The sequence below is a fragment of the Salmo trutta genome, chromosome 1 (assembly GCF_901001165.1).
Source record: "Salmo trutta chromosome 1, fSalTru1.1, whole genome shotgun sequence".
Classification (NCBI taxonomy): Eukaryota; Metazoa; Chordata; class Actinopteri; order Salmoniformes; family Salmonidae; genus Salmo; species Salmo trutta.
The window spans coordinates 81,386,632-81,406,710 of NC_042957.1; the positions used below are offsets into that span (position 1 = coordinate 81,386,632).

Sequence of the window (20,079 nt, forward strand, 5' to 3'; positions counted from 1 at the left end):
CCATGTCAGAGAGGTGTTTCTGGGAGATATGCTGGACCCCATGTCAGAGAGGTGTTTCTGGGAGATATGCTGGACCCCATGTCAGAGAGGTGTTTCTGGGAGATATGCTGGACCCCATGTCAGAGAGGTGTTTCTGGGACCACATCTTGTCTTTCAAGGTAGGATTATAGCAATATTTTGTTACGTTTAGGCCTATTTACATGTATATTTATATTATTGTACCTAATGTTGGCTGTTAGGCTAAATGTCTTGTTTTCGTCTCCAAATGCAGACAGTGACCCAAAACACACTGCCGCCCGGGTTTGCATTGCAAATGAGGGCATAAACTGGGTCAAGACGCCAGCAGAGTAAGTAGACCTTTATGTAGTAAAATAAAGGTTAAATAAATAAATAAAAGACCTACAGCACCATCGGTAGGCCTACAGTATATCTAAACATATTTTATTCATCTATACATGTAGGTCTCCAGATTTAAACCCGATCTAATTTGTTTGGCATCAACTGAAAACCATTCATCCGTAACTCTGCCAAGCCTACAAGCAAAGATGAACTGGTCAAGGCCATCAAGATGTTTTGGCTAGAGAAATTGACGATACAACAATGCAACAAATACATTGATCATCTCAGCAAGGTTTTACCTGTGGTCGTGGAGCTGGGTGGAAGTGCGACTAAAATGCAGTTTAAACAAACATCTGCATTTGAATGTATTTTTTCTCGTTCTTTTATTTAACAGAAGCATAAAATGTTGCTGAAGAAATACTGTACTGCTGTTTTGAGTTAGAAATGTAACACTTAAGAATAATTAAGCATCGAATACATTGCAAGTTGAGGGATTTTCCCAACAGTAGCCGGGTTATAAAAAGTCTATTGTCCTGCTAATAGGAAACATTTGCATGATGGGATACGCCTATAGCGCTACAGTACTACACCTGCTACAGTACTACAGTACACTTGTGAAAAACACGTGTTTGAAAACCTGTTTTTAAAATGCTTGCAGAAAATAAAAGTAAATAAAAATACAGTATCTTGTTTACATTATTTATTGTAACCACAATGTCCCAAATAATTTGTATCTACCTTTCCAATTACTTTTAGAGTTTGGGATTTACAAATGTGCGCTTTCATTATTAGTTACATTGTTTTAGTTCGAACGTGCAGACTTTTTTTTCTTTAACCTCTATGGGACCCGTTCCCGTTCTCATCCCGTTAACGGGATTGATTTTGACAACAGCCAGTGGAAAATCAGAGCGCCAAATTTAAAACAGCTAAAATCTCATAATTCCATTTTCTCAAACAATCAACTATTTTACACCATTTTAAAGATAAACTTCTCGTTAATCTAACCACATTGTCCGATTTCAAAAAGGCTTTACGGCGAAAGCATAAAATTAGATTGTTTTAGGACATAAACTTCACAAGAAACACCACACAGCCATTTTCCAAGCAACTAGATGCATCACAAAAACCCAAAACACAGCTAAATGAAGCACTAACCTTTGACGATCTTCATCAGATGACACTCCTAGGACATTATGTTACACAATACATGTATGTTTTGCTCGATAATGTTCATATTTATATCCAAAAACAGCATTTTACATTTGCGCGTAATGTTGAAAAACGTTTTCCCTCCAAACCTCCCGGTGAATCAGCACAATGAGCACACATAGTACGTAAATTCTCATCGTAAACATTGATCAATATAGAAGTGTTATGCACAGAATTATAGATACACTTCTCCTAAATGTAATCGCTTTGTCAGATTTCAAAAAAGGTTCACGGCGAAAACACAATTTGCAATAATCTGAGTACAGCCCAGAAGACACTAACAACTAGCAAACAGAAACCCGCCATCTTGGAGTCAATAAAACTAAGAAATTACATTATAAATATTCACTTACCTTTGATTATCTTCATCAGAAGGCACTCCCAGGGATCCCAGCTCCACAATAAATGTTCGATAAAGTTCATATTTATTTCCAAATAATCCATTTTGTTCGCTCGTTAGTTTCACTATCCAAATCCACAACGCGCGTGCTTACTTAGTCCAGACGAAAAGTCAAAAAAGTTATACTACAGTTTGTAGAAAAATGTCAAACGATGTATAGATTCAATCTTTAGGTTGTTTTTATCATATACCTTGAATAAATTTCCAACCGGACCTATCCGTTCTCTTTAGGAGTGAATATGAACTCAGCTCGCTCCCAAGTCATTGCGCGTGACTTGAGCCCAAGCCTTATAATGGGACACTAGTTTACCACAGCTGGTATTCCCTTCAAATTCACCATAGAATCTTCAAACACCGTTCTAAAGACTGCTGACATCTAGTGGAAGCTTTAGGAAGTGCAAAATTAACCCTAAGTCACTGTATACAGGTCTAGGCTCCAATTAAGCCCTTGTTTGTAAAGTCAAATTAAAATGAAGATTATTGTTGAAATTAATTGCTCGACTGGTGTAGTTTTTCTCCATCTGTTGGTGTGCAACACTTGCATAACATGTTAGCTATATTTTCAGCACCAGCCACTGTTCACCTCCTATTGAGCTGTGGTTGCCGCCAGTTGTTTTTTAAATTGAACCTTTATTTAACTAGGCAAGTCAGGTAAGAACAAATTCTTATTTATAATGATGGCCTACCCCGGCCAAACCCGGATGACGCTCTGCCAATTGTGTGCCGCCCTATGGCACTCTCAATCACGGTCGGATGTGATACAGCCTGTATTCGAACCAGGGACTGTAGTAATGCCTCTTGCACTGAGATGCAGTACCTTACACCGCTGCGCCACTCAGGAGCCATGACCAGAACATTAACCGTGTGTAGGTAGATGTGGAAAGGTAAATACAAATGATTTGTTGCAAGTTGAGGGGGTTCACACCTAGCTCAAGTTGGGGAGGAGGGGGTCACACCTAGCTCAAATTGGGGAGGAGGGGGTCACACCTAGCTCAAGTTGTGGAGGGGGGGGTCACACCTAGCTCAAGTTGGGGAGGGGGGGTGTCACACCTAGCTCAAGTTGTGGAGGGGGGGGTCACACCTAGCTCAAGTTGGGGGGGTTCACACATAGCCCGGCTATTAGACAATTCTTTAGTAAAGGTTGAATAGTCTATTGTTCAGCTAATAGCCCATCCTTGAAACGTTGTTAGCAGAATTCACAGCCTGCTACGCTTGTGAAAAATGAATAATAATACTTTTTCCCCTTTCCACATGTTAAAGATTCCAATTGATAAAGTGTTTTTAGCCACAATCGAAACCTGCTCCCTGCGTGTTTCATTACATTATTATGCCGGTCTCAGAGCAAATAGCCTGGATTATTACTCCCATCTCGTTCCTCTCCCTCTTCCACACGTCATTCTCCGCCTGAGTGGCTCGCTTGTGGGCGTGCTGGCAGGATATGGCAGCACCTTCGGTTGTGCGTCAAGAATTCAGCATAGCAAATTTGTATGAAGGTCTGGTTATTCACAGGCAAATAGTAATATGCTCTAAATCGCTCTGGCGACAAACAAATTTTGCTGCCCTGTTTTCTATCGTCCACATGGCTGGGAGAACCTCAGATTAATGCAGATGAAGGGAGTTAGATATGCATAGAAAATGTAGTGTAATTTTTCTTTCTGTATATATAAATTACAAATCAGTCTTTACTTAAATCATGTTTCTAGTCTATTGCATAGTTACAATGTGTAATCATTGATGTCCCAGGAGCAGGAGTGGTAAACACTGTTGAAGTGTATAATTGTAATACATACATGCAGACACAGCATCATTCAAAGAATGGAGTTTGATACACCTGGTATTGGATATGACTGAAAAAGAACTTGCTAAATCGCAATTTTCGTAAATGAACTATATGACCAAAAAATATGCACAATTGTTTGTCTCTACATTAACTAACATATTCCTCTCAATTGTACATTTTTTGCTTGACTCGTTATGACGTTATAATTACTTACATTTGCTTCCACCGTAATGTTTTTGTCAGACATTTTTGCTGAAGAAAGTCACCAGCAACAGATGGCATAACGTCAAACCACTCGATATGGTCAACCTTGGGACCTAAATGCATAATGAGTGCTCTAACTCCCCCTTGTGGTGGTCTGGAGCAATGAAGCCGTGACGCTGGGTACCTCTAAGTCCCACGGCGTAAGCTCTCAACTTTTAAAGGAGGAAGCACTGTAGCAGTAGATGTTAGCCTGGGAGAGGTCAAGTCACCAATATGGAGGTAGAGGAAATACCCCATTCAGACAATCAGACAAGGAGAAGGTCCAGACCAGCCACCAATCAGGAAGGGAGAAGGTCCAGACCAGCCACCAATCAGGAAGGGAGAAGGTCCAGACCAGCCACAAATCAGACAGGGAGAAGGTCCAGACCAGCCACCAAAAAGGGAAAAATAATGGACCAAAGTGACCAACCAGCAGAGTAGGTGAGGTAAGTCACCAATCAGGGAAGAGAAAGGTGAGACAAGCTACCAATCAGACAGGAGAATACTAAGTAGGGGCGGGGTCTACTCACTTCTCCACCATCTCATCGTAGTCCTGGAGGGTCTTCTTCAAGGCTTCGTTATCCCGGGCTAGCCTGGCTTCCTGCACCTTAGAGACAAAGATTACACACAGGTTATGGGCTAGCCTGGCTTCCTGCACCTCAGAGACAAAGATTACACACAGGTTATGGGCTAGCCTGGCTTCCTGCACCTCAGAGACAAAGATTACACACAGGTTATGGGCTAGCCTGGCTTCCTGCACCTCAGAGACAAAGATTACACACAGGTTACGGGCTAGCCTGGCTTCCTGCACCTCAGAGATAAAGATTACACACAGGTTATGGGCTAGCCTGGCTTCCTGCACCTCAGAGATAAAGATTACACACAGGTTACGGGCTAGCCTGGCTTCCTGCACCTCAGAGACAGACTACACACAGGTCACAGACTATGGATGCTTTATGTTGTTCTCTCCAATAATAACACAGAATAGTCTTATCACTGTATCCTGAACAGTTAAGGGGAAAATGTGATGTCATTCTGTAAAACACATGACTGATAGCAATTTAAAGCTATAAAGGTTAAACAGCACCAATGTGACCAGATCAGAGAAATGACTGAGCTGTAGATGGCTTGGAAAAGGTAAGTGTTCGTCCCAAATGGCACCCTAGTCCCATAGGGCTCAACTCAAAAGTAGTGCACTATATAGGGAATACACTCTTAGAAAAATAAATAAATAGGTGCTATCTAGAACCTATAAAAGGGTTCTTCGGCTGTCCCCATAAGAGAATCCCTTGAAGAACCCTTTTTGGTTCCAGGTAGAACCCCTTTGAGTTCCATGTACAACCCCTTTACACAGAGGGTTCTTCATGGAACCAAAGAGTTCTACCTGGAAGCAAAAAGGGTTATCGTACGGGGACAGCTGAAAAACCCTTTTGGAACCCTTTTTTCTAAGAGTGTAGGGTTCCATTAGGGACGCAGACTAAAGCTAATAAACAAGCTGGTGGCCTGAGAGAGAAGAATGGAAGAATGTAACCTGTAGGGCCTCGGACGAAAGTAAAGGAGAATGAAAGACCAAATAGATGAGAGAAGGATGACAACAGGATAACATGATAACAGGATAAACAGACAACATGAACAGGATAACATGATAAACAGACAACATGAACAGGATAACAGGATAACAGGATAAACAGGATAACCAGACAACATGAACAGGATAACATGATAAACAGACAACATGAACAGGATAACATGATAAACAGACAGGATAAACAGACAACATGAACAGGACAACAGGATAAACAGACAACATGAACAGGATAACAGGATAACCAGACAACATGAACAGGATGACAGGATAACAGGATAAACAGACAACATGAACAGGATAACAGGATAACCAGACAACATGAACAGGATAACAGGATAAACAGACAACATGAACAGGATAACAGGATAAACAGACAACATGAACAGGATAACATGATAACCAGACAACATGAACAGGATAACATGATAAACAGGATAACAGGATAAACAGACAACATGAACAGGATAACAGGATAAACAGACAACATGAACAGGATAAACAGACAACATGAACAGGATAACATGATAAACAGACAACATGAACAGGATAACATGATAAACAGGATAACAGGATAAACAGACAACATGAACAGGATAACAGGATAAACAGGATAACATGATAAACAGACAACATGAACAGGATAACAGGATAAACAGGATAACAGGATAACAGGATAAACAGGATAACAGGATAACAGGATAACAGGATAAACAGGATAACAGGATAACATGATAAACAGGATAACATGATAACCAGACAACATGAGCAGGATAACAGGATAACAGGGTAAACAGGATAACAGGATAACCAGACAACATGAACAGGATAACATGATAAACAGACAACATGAACAGGATAACATGATAACAGGATAACCAGACAGCATGAACAGGATAACAGGATAAACAGACAACATGAACAGGATAACAGGATAACCAGACAACATGAACATGATAAACAGACAACATGAACAGGATAACAGGATAAACAGACAGCATGAACAGGATAACATGATAAACAGGACAACATGATAAACAGACAACATGAACAGGATAACATGATAAACAGGATAACATGATAAACAGACAACATGAACAGGATAACAGGATAAACAGGACAACATGAACAGGATAACAGGATAAACAGGATAAACAGACAACATGAACAGGATAACAGGATAACCAGACAACATGAACAGGATAACATGATAACAGGGTAACCAGACAACATCAACAGGATAACATGATAAACAGGATAACAGGATAACATGATAAACATGATAAACAGACAACATGAACAGGATAACAGGATAAACAGGATAAACAGGATAACAGGATAACAGGATAACAGGATAAACAGACAACATAGGAAGACAGAGAGAGAGGAGACTGGGAGATTGTAACCTGTTTGGTCAGCTTGCGTAGTTGATCTGTCAACTTGGCGTTCATCTCATCAAACTTCCTGAAGGCCTGCGTTGCTCAAACACAACAGAGACATGATCAGAGACAGGAATATATACCTCAGAATGTACAAAGAGCAGCAATGACACAGGACTTTAAAGTCTGTATTATAGAGGACTGGTTCATTACACTGTGGAACATTCAGGTAGCACTGGCTTTTAAAGTCTCTGTATTATAGAGGACTGGTTCATTACATTGTGGAACATTCAGGTAGCACTGGCTTTTAAAGTCTGTATTATAGAGGACTGGTTCATTACATTGTGGAACATTCAGGTAGCACTGGCTTTTAAAGTCTCTGTATTATAGAGGACTGGTTCATTACATTGTGGAACATTCAGGTAGCACTGGCTTTTAAAGTCTCTGTATTATAGAGGACTGGTTCATTACATTGTGGAACATTCAGGTAGCACTGGCTTTTAAAGTCTCTGTATTATAGAGGACTGGTTCATTACATTGTGGAACATTCAGGTCATTGGCTAAAACATGAAACAGAAATATATGTGTGTAGTAGTGGTGTGTTTAATGCTACAGAAGGTTAATGCTAGTAGAGAGTGATTTGTACTAAGGAGAAGGTAGTATAGAGTGATTAGTACTAGGGAGTAGGTAGTATAGTGTGATTAGTATTAGGCAGTAGGTAGTATACAGTGATTAGTACTAGGCAGTAGGTAGTATACAGTGATTAGTACTAGGTAGTAGGTAATATACAGTGATTAGTACTAGGTAGTAGGTAGTATACAGTGATTAGTACTAGGTAGTAGGTAATATACAGTGATTAGTACTAGGGAGTAGGTAGTATAGTGTGATTAGTACTAGGGAGTAGGTAGTATAGTGTGATTAGTACTAGGGAGTAGGTAGTATAGTGTGATTAGTACTAGGGAGTAGGTAGTATGGGGTGATTAGTACTAGGCAGTATGTAGTATACAGTGATTAGTACTAGGTAGTAGGTAATATACAGTGATTAGTACTAAGGAGTAGGTAATATACAGTGATTAGTACTAGGTAGTAGGTAATATTCAGTGATTAGTACTAGGGAGTAGGTAGTATAGTGTGATTAGTACTAGGTAGCAGGTAGTATAGTGATTAATACTAGGGAGTAGGTAGTATAGTGATTAGTACTAGGGAGTAGGTAGTATAGGATGATTATTACTAGAGAGTAGGTAGTATAGGATGATTATTACTAGGGAGTAGGTAGTATAGTGATTATTACTAGGGAGTAGGTAGTATAGGATGATTAATACTAGGGAGTATGTAGTATAGTGATTAGTACCAGGGATTAGGTAGTACAGTGATTAGCACAAGTAGGGAGTAGGTAGTATAGGATGATTAGTACTAGAGAGTAGGTAGTATAGGATGATTATTACTAGAGAGTAGGTAGTATAGGATGATTATTACTAGAGAGTAGGTAGTATAGTAATTAGTACTAGGTAGTATGTAGTATAGAATGATTATTACTAGGGAGTAGGTAGTATAGGGTGATTAGTACTAGAGAGTAGGTAGTATAGGATGATTATTACTAGAGAGTAGGTAGTATAGTGATTAGTACTAGGGAGTATGTAGTATAGAATGATTATTACTAGGGAGTAGGTAGTATAGGGTGATTAGTACTAGAGAGTAGGTAGTATAGGATGATTATTACTAGAGAGTAGGTAGTATAGGATGATTATTACTAGGGAGTAGGTAGTATAGGATGATTATTACTAGAGAGTAGGTAGTATAGTGATTATTATTAGGGAGTAGGTAGTATAGTGATTATTATTAGGGAGTAGGTAGTATAGTAATTAGTACTAGGGAGTAGGTAGTATAGGATGATTATTACTAGAGAGTAGGTAGTATAGGATGATTATTACTAGAGAGTAGTTAGTATAGTAATTAGTACTAGGTAGTAGGTGGTAGGGTGTAAATGGTGTGTAGTAGTCGTGTTTTGTTGTTACCTCCTCTGGAGCTGTCTGGCAGGTCAACATGGCGTCCAGAAACTCATACAGATACTGGAACGTAGAGACCACATAGATCAACTGTTTTATTACATAGCAGGAGAAAGAGGACCAGAAAATGAATTGGGGATGTGTGGCAAGAACAGGACTTTTCAGGAGAAATATAGAGGCCTTTCAATCCCACATGGAAAATGGAATGTGGACTTCACTTCAGGGTCAGACTAACATGTATGATTTTGAAGTAAACTATCCTTAGTGACTGACTGTAGGGATGTAGTATGAAAATATAGGACAATGAAAGGGAGCTGTGGTTCTTACCGGGGTGAGGAACTTGTAGGTGAGGTGTGCATTCTCTGCCATCACATCAGCAGCCAGGTCAAAATACTGAGAGAGAGAATATAAGGAGAGAAAGAGTGAGAGTGAGTGAGTGAGTGAGTGAGTGAGTGAGTGAGTGAGTGAGTGTATAGTAGATATACAGTAGTAGAGTATAGGTGAGTACAGTATAATAGTAGAGTAGAGTACAGTATAATAGTAGAGTACAGTATAATAGTAGAGTACAGTATAATAGTAGAGTATAGTATAATAGTAGAGTACAGTATAATAGTAGAGTACAGTATAATAGTACAGTATAATAGTAGAGTAGAGTAAAATAGTAGAGTATAATAGTAGAGTACAGTAGAGTACAGTATAATAGTAGAGTACAGTAGAGTATAGTATAATAGTAGAGTACAGTAGAGTACAGTATAATAGTAGAGTACAGTAGAGTACAGTATAATAGTAGAGTACAGTAGAGTATAGTATAATAGTAGAGTACAGTATAATAGTAGAGTACAGTATAATAGTAGAGTACAGTAGAGTACAGTATAATAGTAGAGTACAGTATAATAGTAGAGTACAGTATAATAGTAGAGTATAGTATAATAGTAGAGTACAGTATAATAGTAGAGTACAGTAGAGTACAGTATAATAGTAGAGTACAGTATAATAGTAGAGTACAGTATAATAGTAGAGTACAGTAGAGTACTTTTTTTTAAATGCATGAAATGAGTACAGTACAGTATAAGAGTACAGTATAATAGTAGAGCACAGCAGAGTACTGTATAATAGTAGAGTACAGTATAATAGTAGAGTACAGTAAAATAGTAGAGTACAGCAGAGTACAGTATAATAGCAGAGTACAGTATACTAGTATAATATAGCAGAGTACAGTATAATATTATAATATAGTAGAGTACTGTATAATAGTATAATATAGTAGAGCACAGTAGAGTATAGTACAATATAGTAGTGTACAGTATAATAGTAGAATATAGTAGAGTGCAGTAGAGTATAGTCGATTATAATACAGTATAGTACAGTAGAGTATAGTATAATATAGTGGAGTACAGTATAAATGTATAATATGGTAGAGTACAGTATAGTATAATAGTATAATATAGTAGAGTACAGTGTAGTAGAGTATAATATAGTAGAGCACTGTATAATAGTATAATATAGTAGAGTACAGTAGAGTATGGTATAATATAGTAGAGTACAGTATAATAGTATAATATAGTAGAGTGCAGTAGAGTAGAGTATAATATAGTAGAGTACTGTATAATAGTATAATATACTATAGTACAGTAGAATACCCTACCTCATATTTGCAGTATAGTAGCAACAGGTTTCCGAAGGTGACCGGGGGGAAGGGGATCTGCTGCAGGAGGAAGGCCAGTTTCTCAAAACCCTCCGATGGCTTCTTATCCATGTTCATCAGGGCCTGGTTGTGGAGCGTCACTGGGTCCAGCTCCTACAAGACAATAGACATGTGTAAATAACTATTTGTTCTTAACTAAGTTGCCTAGTTAAATACAGGATAAAATAAAAAATAAAAGCATATTTCATTGTCCATTGGTTAGAAGGAGAATGTCTCCACACACAGTAGACACGATACAACAGCTTTCTGTCTGACAGAGTGCTGCTGTTCCCCTGACCCCCATCAGTGTGTGAGTGTTGATATAGATGGTCACTAGAGGGCAGCACCCACTGAGCCACAGATAGAGATGTACCTTACAGCACCACTGTCTCCAACCTACATGTGTGGTAGGGCTGACATATGTACACACACAAGTACACGCACACACACACACAGTACCTCCTCTGATCTGGGCGGCATGTCAGTCAGGGCCTCCTGAGCAGCATCACCTGGAGACAGACAGACAGACAGACAGACAGACAGACAGACAGACAGACAGACAGACAGACAGACAGGAGGTTAGACCTAGAGTTGCAACTTGCAAAACTCTGGTACCTTTCTGGTAAAATAATGGTACTCAATGGCAGCTTTGTATACTATGTGGAATAATAGCACAAACAGTTCTGATACCCAGGCTAGTGGCATCCTGGTATACTATGAGTACTGACAGTTGTTCAGGGAAAGGGGCCCGGGGAACAGTGTTTGGGGCACGGGGAACAGCGGGTTAACTGCCTTGTTCAGGGGCAGAACGACAGATTTTTATCTTGTCAGCTCGGGGATTCGATCCAGCAACCTTTTAGTTACTGCTACCTGCCGCCAGCCTGGTATACTATGAGAACTGACAGAATGCTAGTCTATCACAGTACCCCCCCTGGACAGAATGCTAGTCTATCACAGTACCCCCCTGGACAGAATGCTAGTCTATCACAGTACCCCCCTGGATAGAATACTAGTCTATCACAGTACACCCCCTGGACAGAATACGAGTCTATCACAGTACTAGTCTATCACAGTACCCCCTCCTGGACAGAATACGAGTCTATCACAGTACTAGTCTATCACAGTACCCCCTCCTGGACAGAATACTAGTCTATCACAGTACCCCCCCTGGACAGAATACGAGTCTATCACAGTACTAGTCTATCACAGTACCCCCTCCTGGACAGAATGCTAGTCTATCACAGTACCCCCCCTGGACAGAATACGAGTCTATCACAGTACTAGTCTATCACAGTACCCCCTCCTGGACAGAATGCTAGTCTATCACAGTACCCCCTCCTGGACAGAATGCTAGTCTATATCAGGGCTTTAGACACCAATCTATCTCCTAAATGCTGAGAGTCAAGCAGAGACGCATCAGGTCCCATTTTTACAGTTTTTGTTATGACTCGGCCGGGGATTGAACTCCCAACCCTCCAATCTCAGGGCGGATACTCTAACCACAAGGCTCTGAGTGTACTCACAGTTTTTGAGCTGGTATTCTATAGCAGCCTTGAGGTTGAAGCCTTCTATGAGGGCGGTGTCATGTAGGATCAGGGTGTTTCCAACACTCCTCACGTCAATGCCCTCTGTCGTCATGCCAACGCTCAGCTCTGGACGACGAGAACACACACACACACACACACACACACACACACACAGGATGGTTAGGGGAAAACATGGATGAGAAGGAGGGTCACTAAGGGAAAACCCCAACAGAGTGATCAGGTATCTAACTAAACAGGTGTGCTGTCATTTTAAAGCCCAGTTTTACCTGGATGTTCCCTGATCCCTCTCTCGATGATCTCTCCGATGAACTTGAGGGCCTGCCCATACTGTTTCATACTGTAGTAGCACAGACCTATGTTGTAGGACAGTTCTGAGACAGGAGGGAGGAGAGAGAGGCAGGGAGAGGAGGAGGGAATTAGGGGGGAGGGAGAGGGAGATAGGGTGGGGGGAGAGGGAGGGGGAGAGGAGAGAGAGGGAGGGAGGGAGGGAGAGGAGGAGGGAATTAGGGGGGAGGGAGAGGAGGGAGATAGGGTGGGGGGAGAGGGAGGGGGAGAGGAGAGAGAGGGAGGGAGGGAGAGGAGGAGGGAATTAGGGGGGAGGGAGAAGAGGGAGAGGGAGATAGGGTGGGGGGAGAGGGAGGGGGAGAGGAGAGAGAGGGAGGGAGGGAGAGGAGGAGGGAATTAGGGGGGAGGGAGAGAGATTCAGCAAATGCAAGAGACTTTTAGGACAGCCAAAAGGTTAGAAGTTTTCCTTTGTGTGTGTGAGAATGTGCGTCCAGTTACCTGGTTGGTAGCCCAGCACCTGCAGGGCAGACAGGAACTTCTTGCAGGCCTCCTCGTACTCCCCCTCCTTGTAGAGTAGACAGCCCATGTCCACGTCATAGTCTGGGTCGTCCTGGGGAAGCTGCTCTACCAGTGTCTGACAGGGAGAGGGTTCATAAAGGGTTTATAAGAGGGCATAAAGGGTTATAGGGAGTCATAAGGGCGTATTCATTGAGAAAATGAGTTTTAAGGGGTTACAAGGGTTTCTAAATGGATCAAAAACACTAACAAAGCAGTTATAAGGGGTTATATTAAGATCTCCTGATCTCATGACATACAGTAACGACCAGGTTATATTAAGATCTCCTGACCTCATGACATACAGTAACGACCAGGTTATATTAAGATCTCCTGACCTCATGACATACAGTAACGACCAGGTTATATTAAGATCTCCTGACCTCATGACATACAGTAACGACCAGGTTATATTAAGAACTCCTGACCTCATGACATACAGTAACGACCAGGTTATATTAAGATCTCCTGACCTCATGACATACGGTAACGACCAGGTTATATTAAGATCTCCTGACCTCATGACATACAGTAACGACCAGGTTATATTAAGATCTCCTGACCTCATGACATACAGTAACGACCAGGTTATATTAAGATCTCCTGACCTCATGACATACAGTAACGACCAGGTTATATTAAGATCTCCTGACCTCATGACATACAGTAACGACCAGGTTATATTAAGATCTCCTGACCTCATGACATACGGTAACGACCAGGTTATATTAAGATCTCCTGACCTCATGACATACAGTAACGACCAGGTTATATTAAGATCTCCTGACCTCATGACATACGGTAACGACCAGGTTATATTAAGATCTCCTCTAGTTCTAGTTATGGTTCTGTTTTAGTTCTGGAACTAGTTCTGGTTCTCGTCATGGTTCTATTGATGTTCTAGTCATGGTTCTAGTTCTGGTTCTAGTCATGGTTCTAGTCATAGTTCTAGTTCTGGTTCTAGTCATGTTCTAGTTCTGGTTCTAGTCATGGTTCTAGTCATAGTTCTAGTCATGGTTCTAGTCATAGTTCTAGTTCTGGTTCTAGTCATGGTTCTAGTTCTGGTTCTAGTCATGGTTCTAGTCATAGTTCTAGTTCTGGTTCTAGTCATGTTCTAGTTCTAGTCATGGTTCTAGCCATAGTTCTAGTTCTGGGTCTAGTCATAGTTCTAGTTCTGGTTCTAGTTCTGGTTCTAGTCATGGTTCTAGTTCTGGTTCTAGTCATGGTTCTAGTTCTGGTTCTAGTCATGGTTCTAGTTCTGGTTCTAGTCATGGTTCTAGGTCTGGTTCTAGTCATGGTTCTAGTTCTTGTCATGGCTCTAGTTCTGGTGCTAACTATGGTTCTAGCTATGGTCAAGTCCAGTATATGTCCAATACTAGTCACTACTAACCTTCGCTCCAGAGTACTCCTCTTCTCCATATTTGATGGATGCCTGCAGTTTGATCATCTGTGTGAGAGATGGACAGAACATGGGTCGGAACTAAGAGAATATGTGTGAAGAATAGAATTATATCTCAGTGTGGTAGGATAACTCTACCTGGTGGTGCTGGTAGTAAACATACTAACTCTACCTGGTGGGTCTGGTAGTAAACATACTAACTCTACCTGGTGGTGCTGGTAGTAAACATACTAACTCTACCTGGTGGGTCTGGTAGTAAACATACTAACTCTACCTGGTGGGTCTGGTTGTAAACATTATAACTCTACCTGGTGGGTCTGGTAGTAAACATTATAACTCTACCTGGTGGGTCTGGTAGTAAACATACTAACTCTACCTGGTGGGTCTGGTAGTAAACATTATAACTCTACCTGGTGGGTCTGGTAGTAAACATTATAACTCTACCTGGTGGGTCTGGTAGTAAACATTATAACTCTACCTGGTGGGTCTGGTAGTAAACATTATAACTCTACCTGGTGGGTCTGGTAGTAAACATTATAACTCTACCTGGTGGGTCTGGTAGTAAACATTATAACTCTACCTGGTGGGTCTGGTAGTAAACATTATAACTCTACCTGGTGGGTCTGGTAGTAAACATTATAACTCTACCTGGTGGGTCTGGTAGTAAACATTATAACTCTACCTGGTGGGTCTGGTAGTAAACATACTAACTCTGCCTGGTGGGTCTGGTAGTAAACATTATAACTCTACCTGGTGGGTCTGGTAGTAAACATACTAACTCTACCTGGTGGGTCTGGTAGGAAACATTATAACTCTACCTGGTGGGTCTGGTAGTAAACATTATAACTCTACCTGGTGGTGCTGGTAGTAAACATTATAACTCTACCTGGTGGGTCTGGTAGTAAACATTATAACTCTACCTGGTGGGTCTGGTAGTAAACATTATAACTCTACCTGGTGGGTCTGGTAGTAAACATTATAACTCTACCTGGTGGGTCTGGTAGTAAACATACTAACTCTGCCTGGTGGGTCTGGTAGTAAACATTATAACTCTACCTGGTGGGTCTGGTAGTAAACATACTAACTCTACCTGGTGGGTCTGGTAGGAAACATTATAACTCTACCTGGTGGGTCTGGTAGTAAACATTATAACTCTACCTGGTGGGTCTGGTAGTAAACATTATAACTCTACCTGGTGGGTCTGGTAGGAAACATTCTAACTCTACCTGGTGGTGCTGGTAGTAAACATTATAACTCTACCTGGTGGGTCTGGTTGTAAACATTATAACTGTACCTGGTGGGTCTGGTAGTAAACATACTAACTGTACCTGGTGGGTCTGGTTGTAAACATTATAACTGTACCTGGTGGGTCTGGTTGTAAACATTATAACTGTACCTGGTGGAGCTGGTAGTAAACATTATAACTCTACCTGGTGGGTCTGGTAGTAAACATTATAACTCTACCTGGTGGAGCAGGAGAGGTAACGGATCCTGGTAAATAGGTTCCGGAACAAAACAGTCCAAAACTGAGAGGTTCCGGATCCTGATAAATGGGTTCCAGAACAAAACAGTCCAAAACTGAGAGGTTCCGGGTCCTGTTGTGGCAGGATCCGTCTCAAATGAAGCACTGGTTCTACCTCTACCTTGGTATTATAACTTCATGTAGTGTACCTTGGTGTGGCTGGTAGGGTTGTCCAATAGAAAGGTAGCCTTCATGGCCTCGGGGTAGGCACAGGCCCCGTACAGAGACTGGGCGTAATACAGCTTGTACTCCTCCACCTCGGGGTGTAGCTGGGTCAGCTGCTCATAGCACTCTGCTGCGTTGGTGAAGTCCTGCATGTGGTAGTAGCAGTAGCCTAGCAGAGACAGGGCTGCCCGTGACTGGGAGGAGGAGAAGAATAAGAAGATTACGGACTCCATTCAATCCATATCGCCCAAGTTCAGCACTATATGGCGATTGACATTTAAAGGTAATGTTCCCGCATTCCATGAGACTGCATTCATGGTAAACGCTGCATATATTGGCAAAAGGTAATTGAAAATTACCTTTAAAATTTCAAGAACGCTATAGCGCTGAACTTCACCGATACGGACTGAATCGAGCCCTAGATGTATTGTCCAATGAAATAGTCTGAGGGACAGTCTGTTTGTGCTATCATGACAAGCCCTTGTCACTCATCGGCAAGCTAAACATTGGCTTGCCGGTGACAGCAATGGAGTTGGCAAGAGCACAAACTGATCTGGGACCAGGCTATAGGAGGAGAAAACAGATCTGGGACCAGGCTATAGAAGGAGACAACATATCTGGGACCAGGCTATAGAAGGAGACAACAGATCTAGGACAAGGCTATAGAAGGAGACAACAGATCTAGGACCAGGCTATAGAAGGAGACAACAGATCTGGGACCAGGCTATAGAAGGAGACAACAGATCTGGGACCAGGCTATAGAAGGAGACAACATATCTGGGACCAGGCTATAGAAGGAGACAACAGATCTAGGACCAGGCTATAGAAGAAGACAACAGATCTAGGACCAGGCTATAGAAGGAGACAACAGATCTGGGACCAGGCTATAGAAGGAGACAACAGATCTGGGACCAGGCTATAGAAGGAGACAACAGATCTGGGACCAGGCTATAGAAGGAGACACAGACCTGGACCAGGCTATAGAAGGAGACAACAGACCTGGGACCAGGCTATAGAAGGAGACAACAGACCTGGGACCAGGCTATAGAAGGAGAAAACAGATCTGGGACCAGGCTATAGAAGGAGACAACAGACCTGGGACCAGGCTATAGAAGGAGACGACAGACCTGGGACCAGGCTATAGAAGGAGAAAACAGATCTGGGACCAGGCTATAGAAGGAGACGACAGACCTGGGACCAGGCTATAGAAGGAGAAAACAGATCTGGGACCAGGCTATAGAAGGAGACAACAGATCTGGGACCAGGCTATAGAAGGAGACGACAGACCTGGGACCAGGCTATAGAAGGAGACGACAGATCTGGGACCAGGCTATAGAAGGAGACGACAGATCTGGGACCAGGCTATAGAAGGAGACGACAGACCTGGGACCAGGCTATAGGAGACGACAGATCTGGGACCAGGCTATAGAAGGAGACGACAGACCTGGGACCAGGCTATAGGAGACGACAGATCTGGGACCAGGCTATAGAAGGAGACGACAGACCTGGGACCAGGCTATAGGAGACGACAGACCTGGGACCAGGCTAAAGAAGGAGACAACAGACATGGGACCAGGCTATAGAAGGAGACAACAGATCTGGGACCAGGCTATAGAAGGAGACGACAGACCTGGGACCAGGCTATAGAAGGAGAAAACAGATCTGGGACCAGGCTATAGAAGGAGACGACAGACCTGGGACCAGGCTATAGAAGGAGACAACAGATCTGGGACCAGGCTATAGAAGGAGACGACAGATCTGGGACCAGGCTATAGAAGGAGACAACAGATCTGAGACCAGGCTATAGAAGGAGACGACAGATCTGGGACCAGGCTATATAAGGAGACGACAGACCTGGGACCAGGCTATAGAAGGAGAAAACAGATCTGGGACCAGGCTATAGAAGGAGACGACAGACCTGGGACCAGGCTATAGAAGGAGAAAACAGATCTGGGACCAGGCTATAGAAGGAGACGACAGACCTGGGACCAGGCTATAGAAGGAGACAACAGATCTGGGACCAGGCTATAGAAGGAGACGACAGACCTGGGACCAGGCTATAGAAGGAGACGACAGACCTGGGACCAGGCTATAGAAGGAGACGACAGATCTGGGACCAGGCTATAGAAGGAGACGACAGATCTGGGACCAGGCTATAGAAGGAGACGACAGACCTGGGACCAGGCTATAGGAGACGACAGATCTGGGACCAGGCTATAGAAGGAGACAACAGACCTGGGACCAGGCTATAGAAGGAGACAACAGATCTGGGACCAGGCTATAGAAGGAGACAACAGATCTGGGACCAGGCTATAGAAGGAGACAACAGATCTGGGACCAGGCTATAGAAGGAGACAACAGATCTGGGGCCAGGCTATAGAAGGAGACGACAGATCTGGGACCAGGCTATAGAAGGAGACAACAGATCTGGGACCAGGCTATAGAAGGAGACAACAGATCTGGGAGCACACACACACACACACACACACACACTACCTTCATCTGTTTCTGCAGTTCATTGCTGAGGATGTGGATAGCCTCTCCATACCGCCCATCTTTGATCTATAGGAGGAGAATAGAGTTAGCAGATAGGTAATGTAATATTTTATAACTATCTAGCTAGCTGTGTTGTCACACTTAGATCGTTAGCTAGCGTTAGGCTATAGCCTGAGCCTTGAAATTGAAGAGTCTGTCAGTCTAGCTTAATCAAAGTTAGCTTATTGTGACGTTAGCTAGCTTGAATTCGCTATATAATCAACATGATAACTTGATAAAATTCCACAAGTTAAAATAACCAGTTTCATTATCAGCTAGCTAGCTATCATGGCTAGCGTTAGTATCCATGGTATGTAACGTTAGCTATGCAAGCGACCAACTTCTCACCATTTTGTAGACAGTGGCGGTGTATTCGCCGTCTTTAATCGTTGTCAGTGTCATGATTTTGCCGCTAAATCTACAGTTCTCAAAGGTAAGACTATTTTCACGCGAAAAATGATTGCCGATCATTCACCAATAATCCCAATTAATCCACCATATTCTCGGCGTTATTTACTTTCCTACACATTCAACGCACAGGAAGTGTTACTTAGCAACCGTACCGGAAACGGAAACCCCGACGTTGAATAACTTTAAAACAACCAATGAGGAGCGTCTGTTGTAAAGATTAGAGATTGACAGAGACCTTTAGTGGCCAAAAGGCTGTTTTAGTATGGGCAGCACCATTGAAGGCTTCCACCATGCTTCTGACATTTTAAAGTAGTCAACTGGGTGGGGATTCCTATGGGTTGTAGCACAGACTATCCATTATATTGACCAGAATTTAAAGTGGCCGCTCTAACAATGAAAATAAATGTGTTAAAAAATGGCAGTGGGAGGAGGCAATATCAGGTGGGACCATTCTAGACAATGAGAGGGCAGATTCGTGTGTGAATAACAGGCACAACTTTGATATATTGTGTTTTTTCCTCAAAGTTGTCGGGATGTCACGTGTCCTACTTATATCAGTACACTCGTAACAACCTAAGCATTACGAAACTTATATCGATCAAATAAACCACACGTAAAGATGAGTCATCTATCTATTTCATTGTGTAGGACACTTTTCCAGCAAAGAACATTTTCCAATTTTCTAATAAATGGAAAACACCAGTTGATGAGATTTAATGCTGCCCACCCCTTCCTTATCATGACAAGGTATGTTGAGATATATATAATGAAAAGCTCTATAGAAGTTTTAATAAATTACTATTATTATTATTAGGTTGTGGTGGACTGTCATAATCACTGTAGTTAGTATGCAAACTAAAAGTGTGCATACTTCCACCTGGAGGGTGTTGTCTGAATAGGTATAAAGACAAGTTTGGTGATTTTTCACTTGCTTTGGCAACGTTATCATATGTTTCCCATGCCAATAAAGCCCCTTGAATTGAATTTATTTACTGCCCCCTGGAGGGTGTTGTCTGAACAGGTATAAAGCCAAGG

At 42.1% G+C, this 20,079-nt stretch overlaps 1 protein-coding gene across 2 annotated transcripts in view; it reads right to left on the bottom strand.

Moving 5' to 3' along the window:
- LOC115147254 (tetratricopeptide repeat protein 30A-like) overlaps positions 1-19,215 on the bottom strand; it is a 37,446-nt gene extending 18,231 nt beyond the window's left edge. The window contains exons 1-13 of one of the 2 annotated variants that reach the window (XM_029689409.1): positions 18,982-19,215; positions 18,595-18,660; positions 16,083-16,292; positions 14,403-14,459; positions 12,956-13,091; positions 12,439-12,543; positions 12,149-12,277; positions 11,085-11,134; positions 10,587-10,739; positions 9,269-9,334; positions 8,951-9,004; positions 6,963-7,028; positions 4,502-4,572 (exon numbers count right to left, since the gene is read on the bottom strand). In XM_029689409.1, coding sequence (XP_029545269.1) covers positions 4,502-4,572; positions 6,963-7,028; positions 8,951-9,004; positions 9,269-9,334; positions 10,587-10,739; positions 11,085-11,134; positions 12,149-12,277; positions 12,439-12,543; positions 12,956-13,091; positions 14,403-14,459; positions 16,083-16,292; positions 18,595-18,660; positions 18,982-19,104 — 1,286 coding nt within the window. In that variant the 5' untranslated portion in view covers positions 19,105-19,215. Of the gene's footprint in view, positions 1-4,501; positions 4,579-6,962; positions 7,029-8,950; positions 9,005-9,268; positions 9,335-10,586; positions 10,740-11,084; positions 11,135-12,148; positions 12,278-12,438; positions 12,544-12,955; positions 13,092-14,402; positions 14,460-16,082; positions 16,293-18,594; positions 18,661-18,981 lie in introns of both variants that reach the window. The other variant, XM_029689401.1, reaches the window with a different exon arrangement.
- Positions 19,216-20,079: the final 864 nt, after the last annotated feature.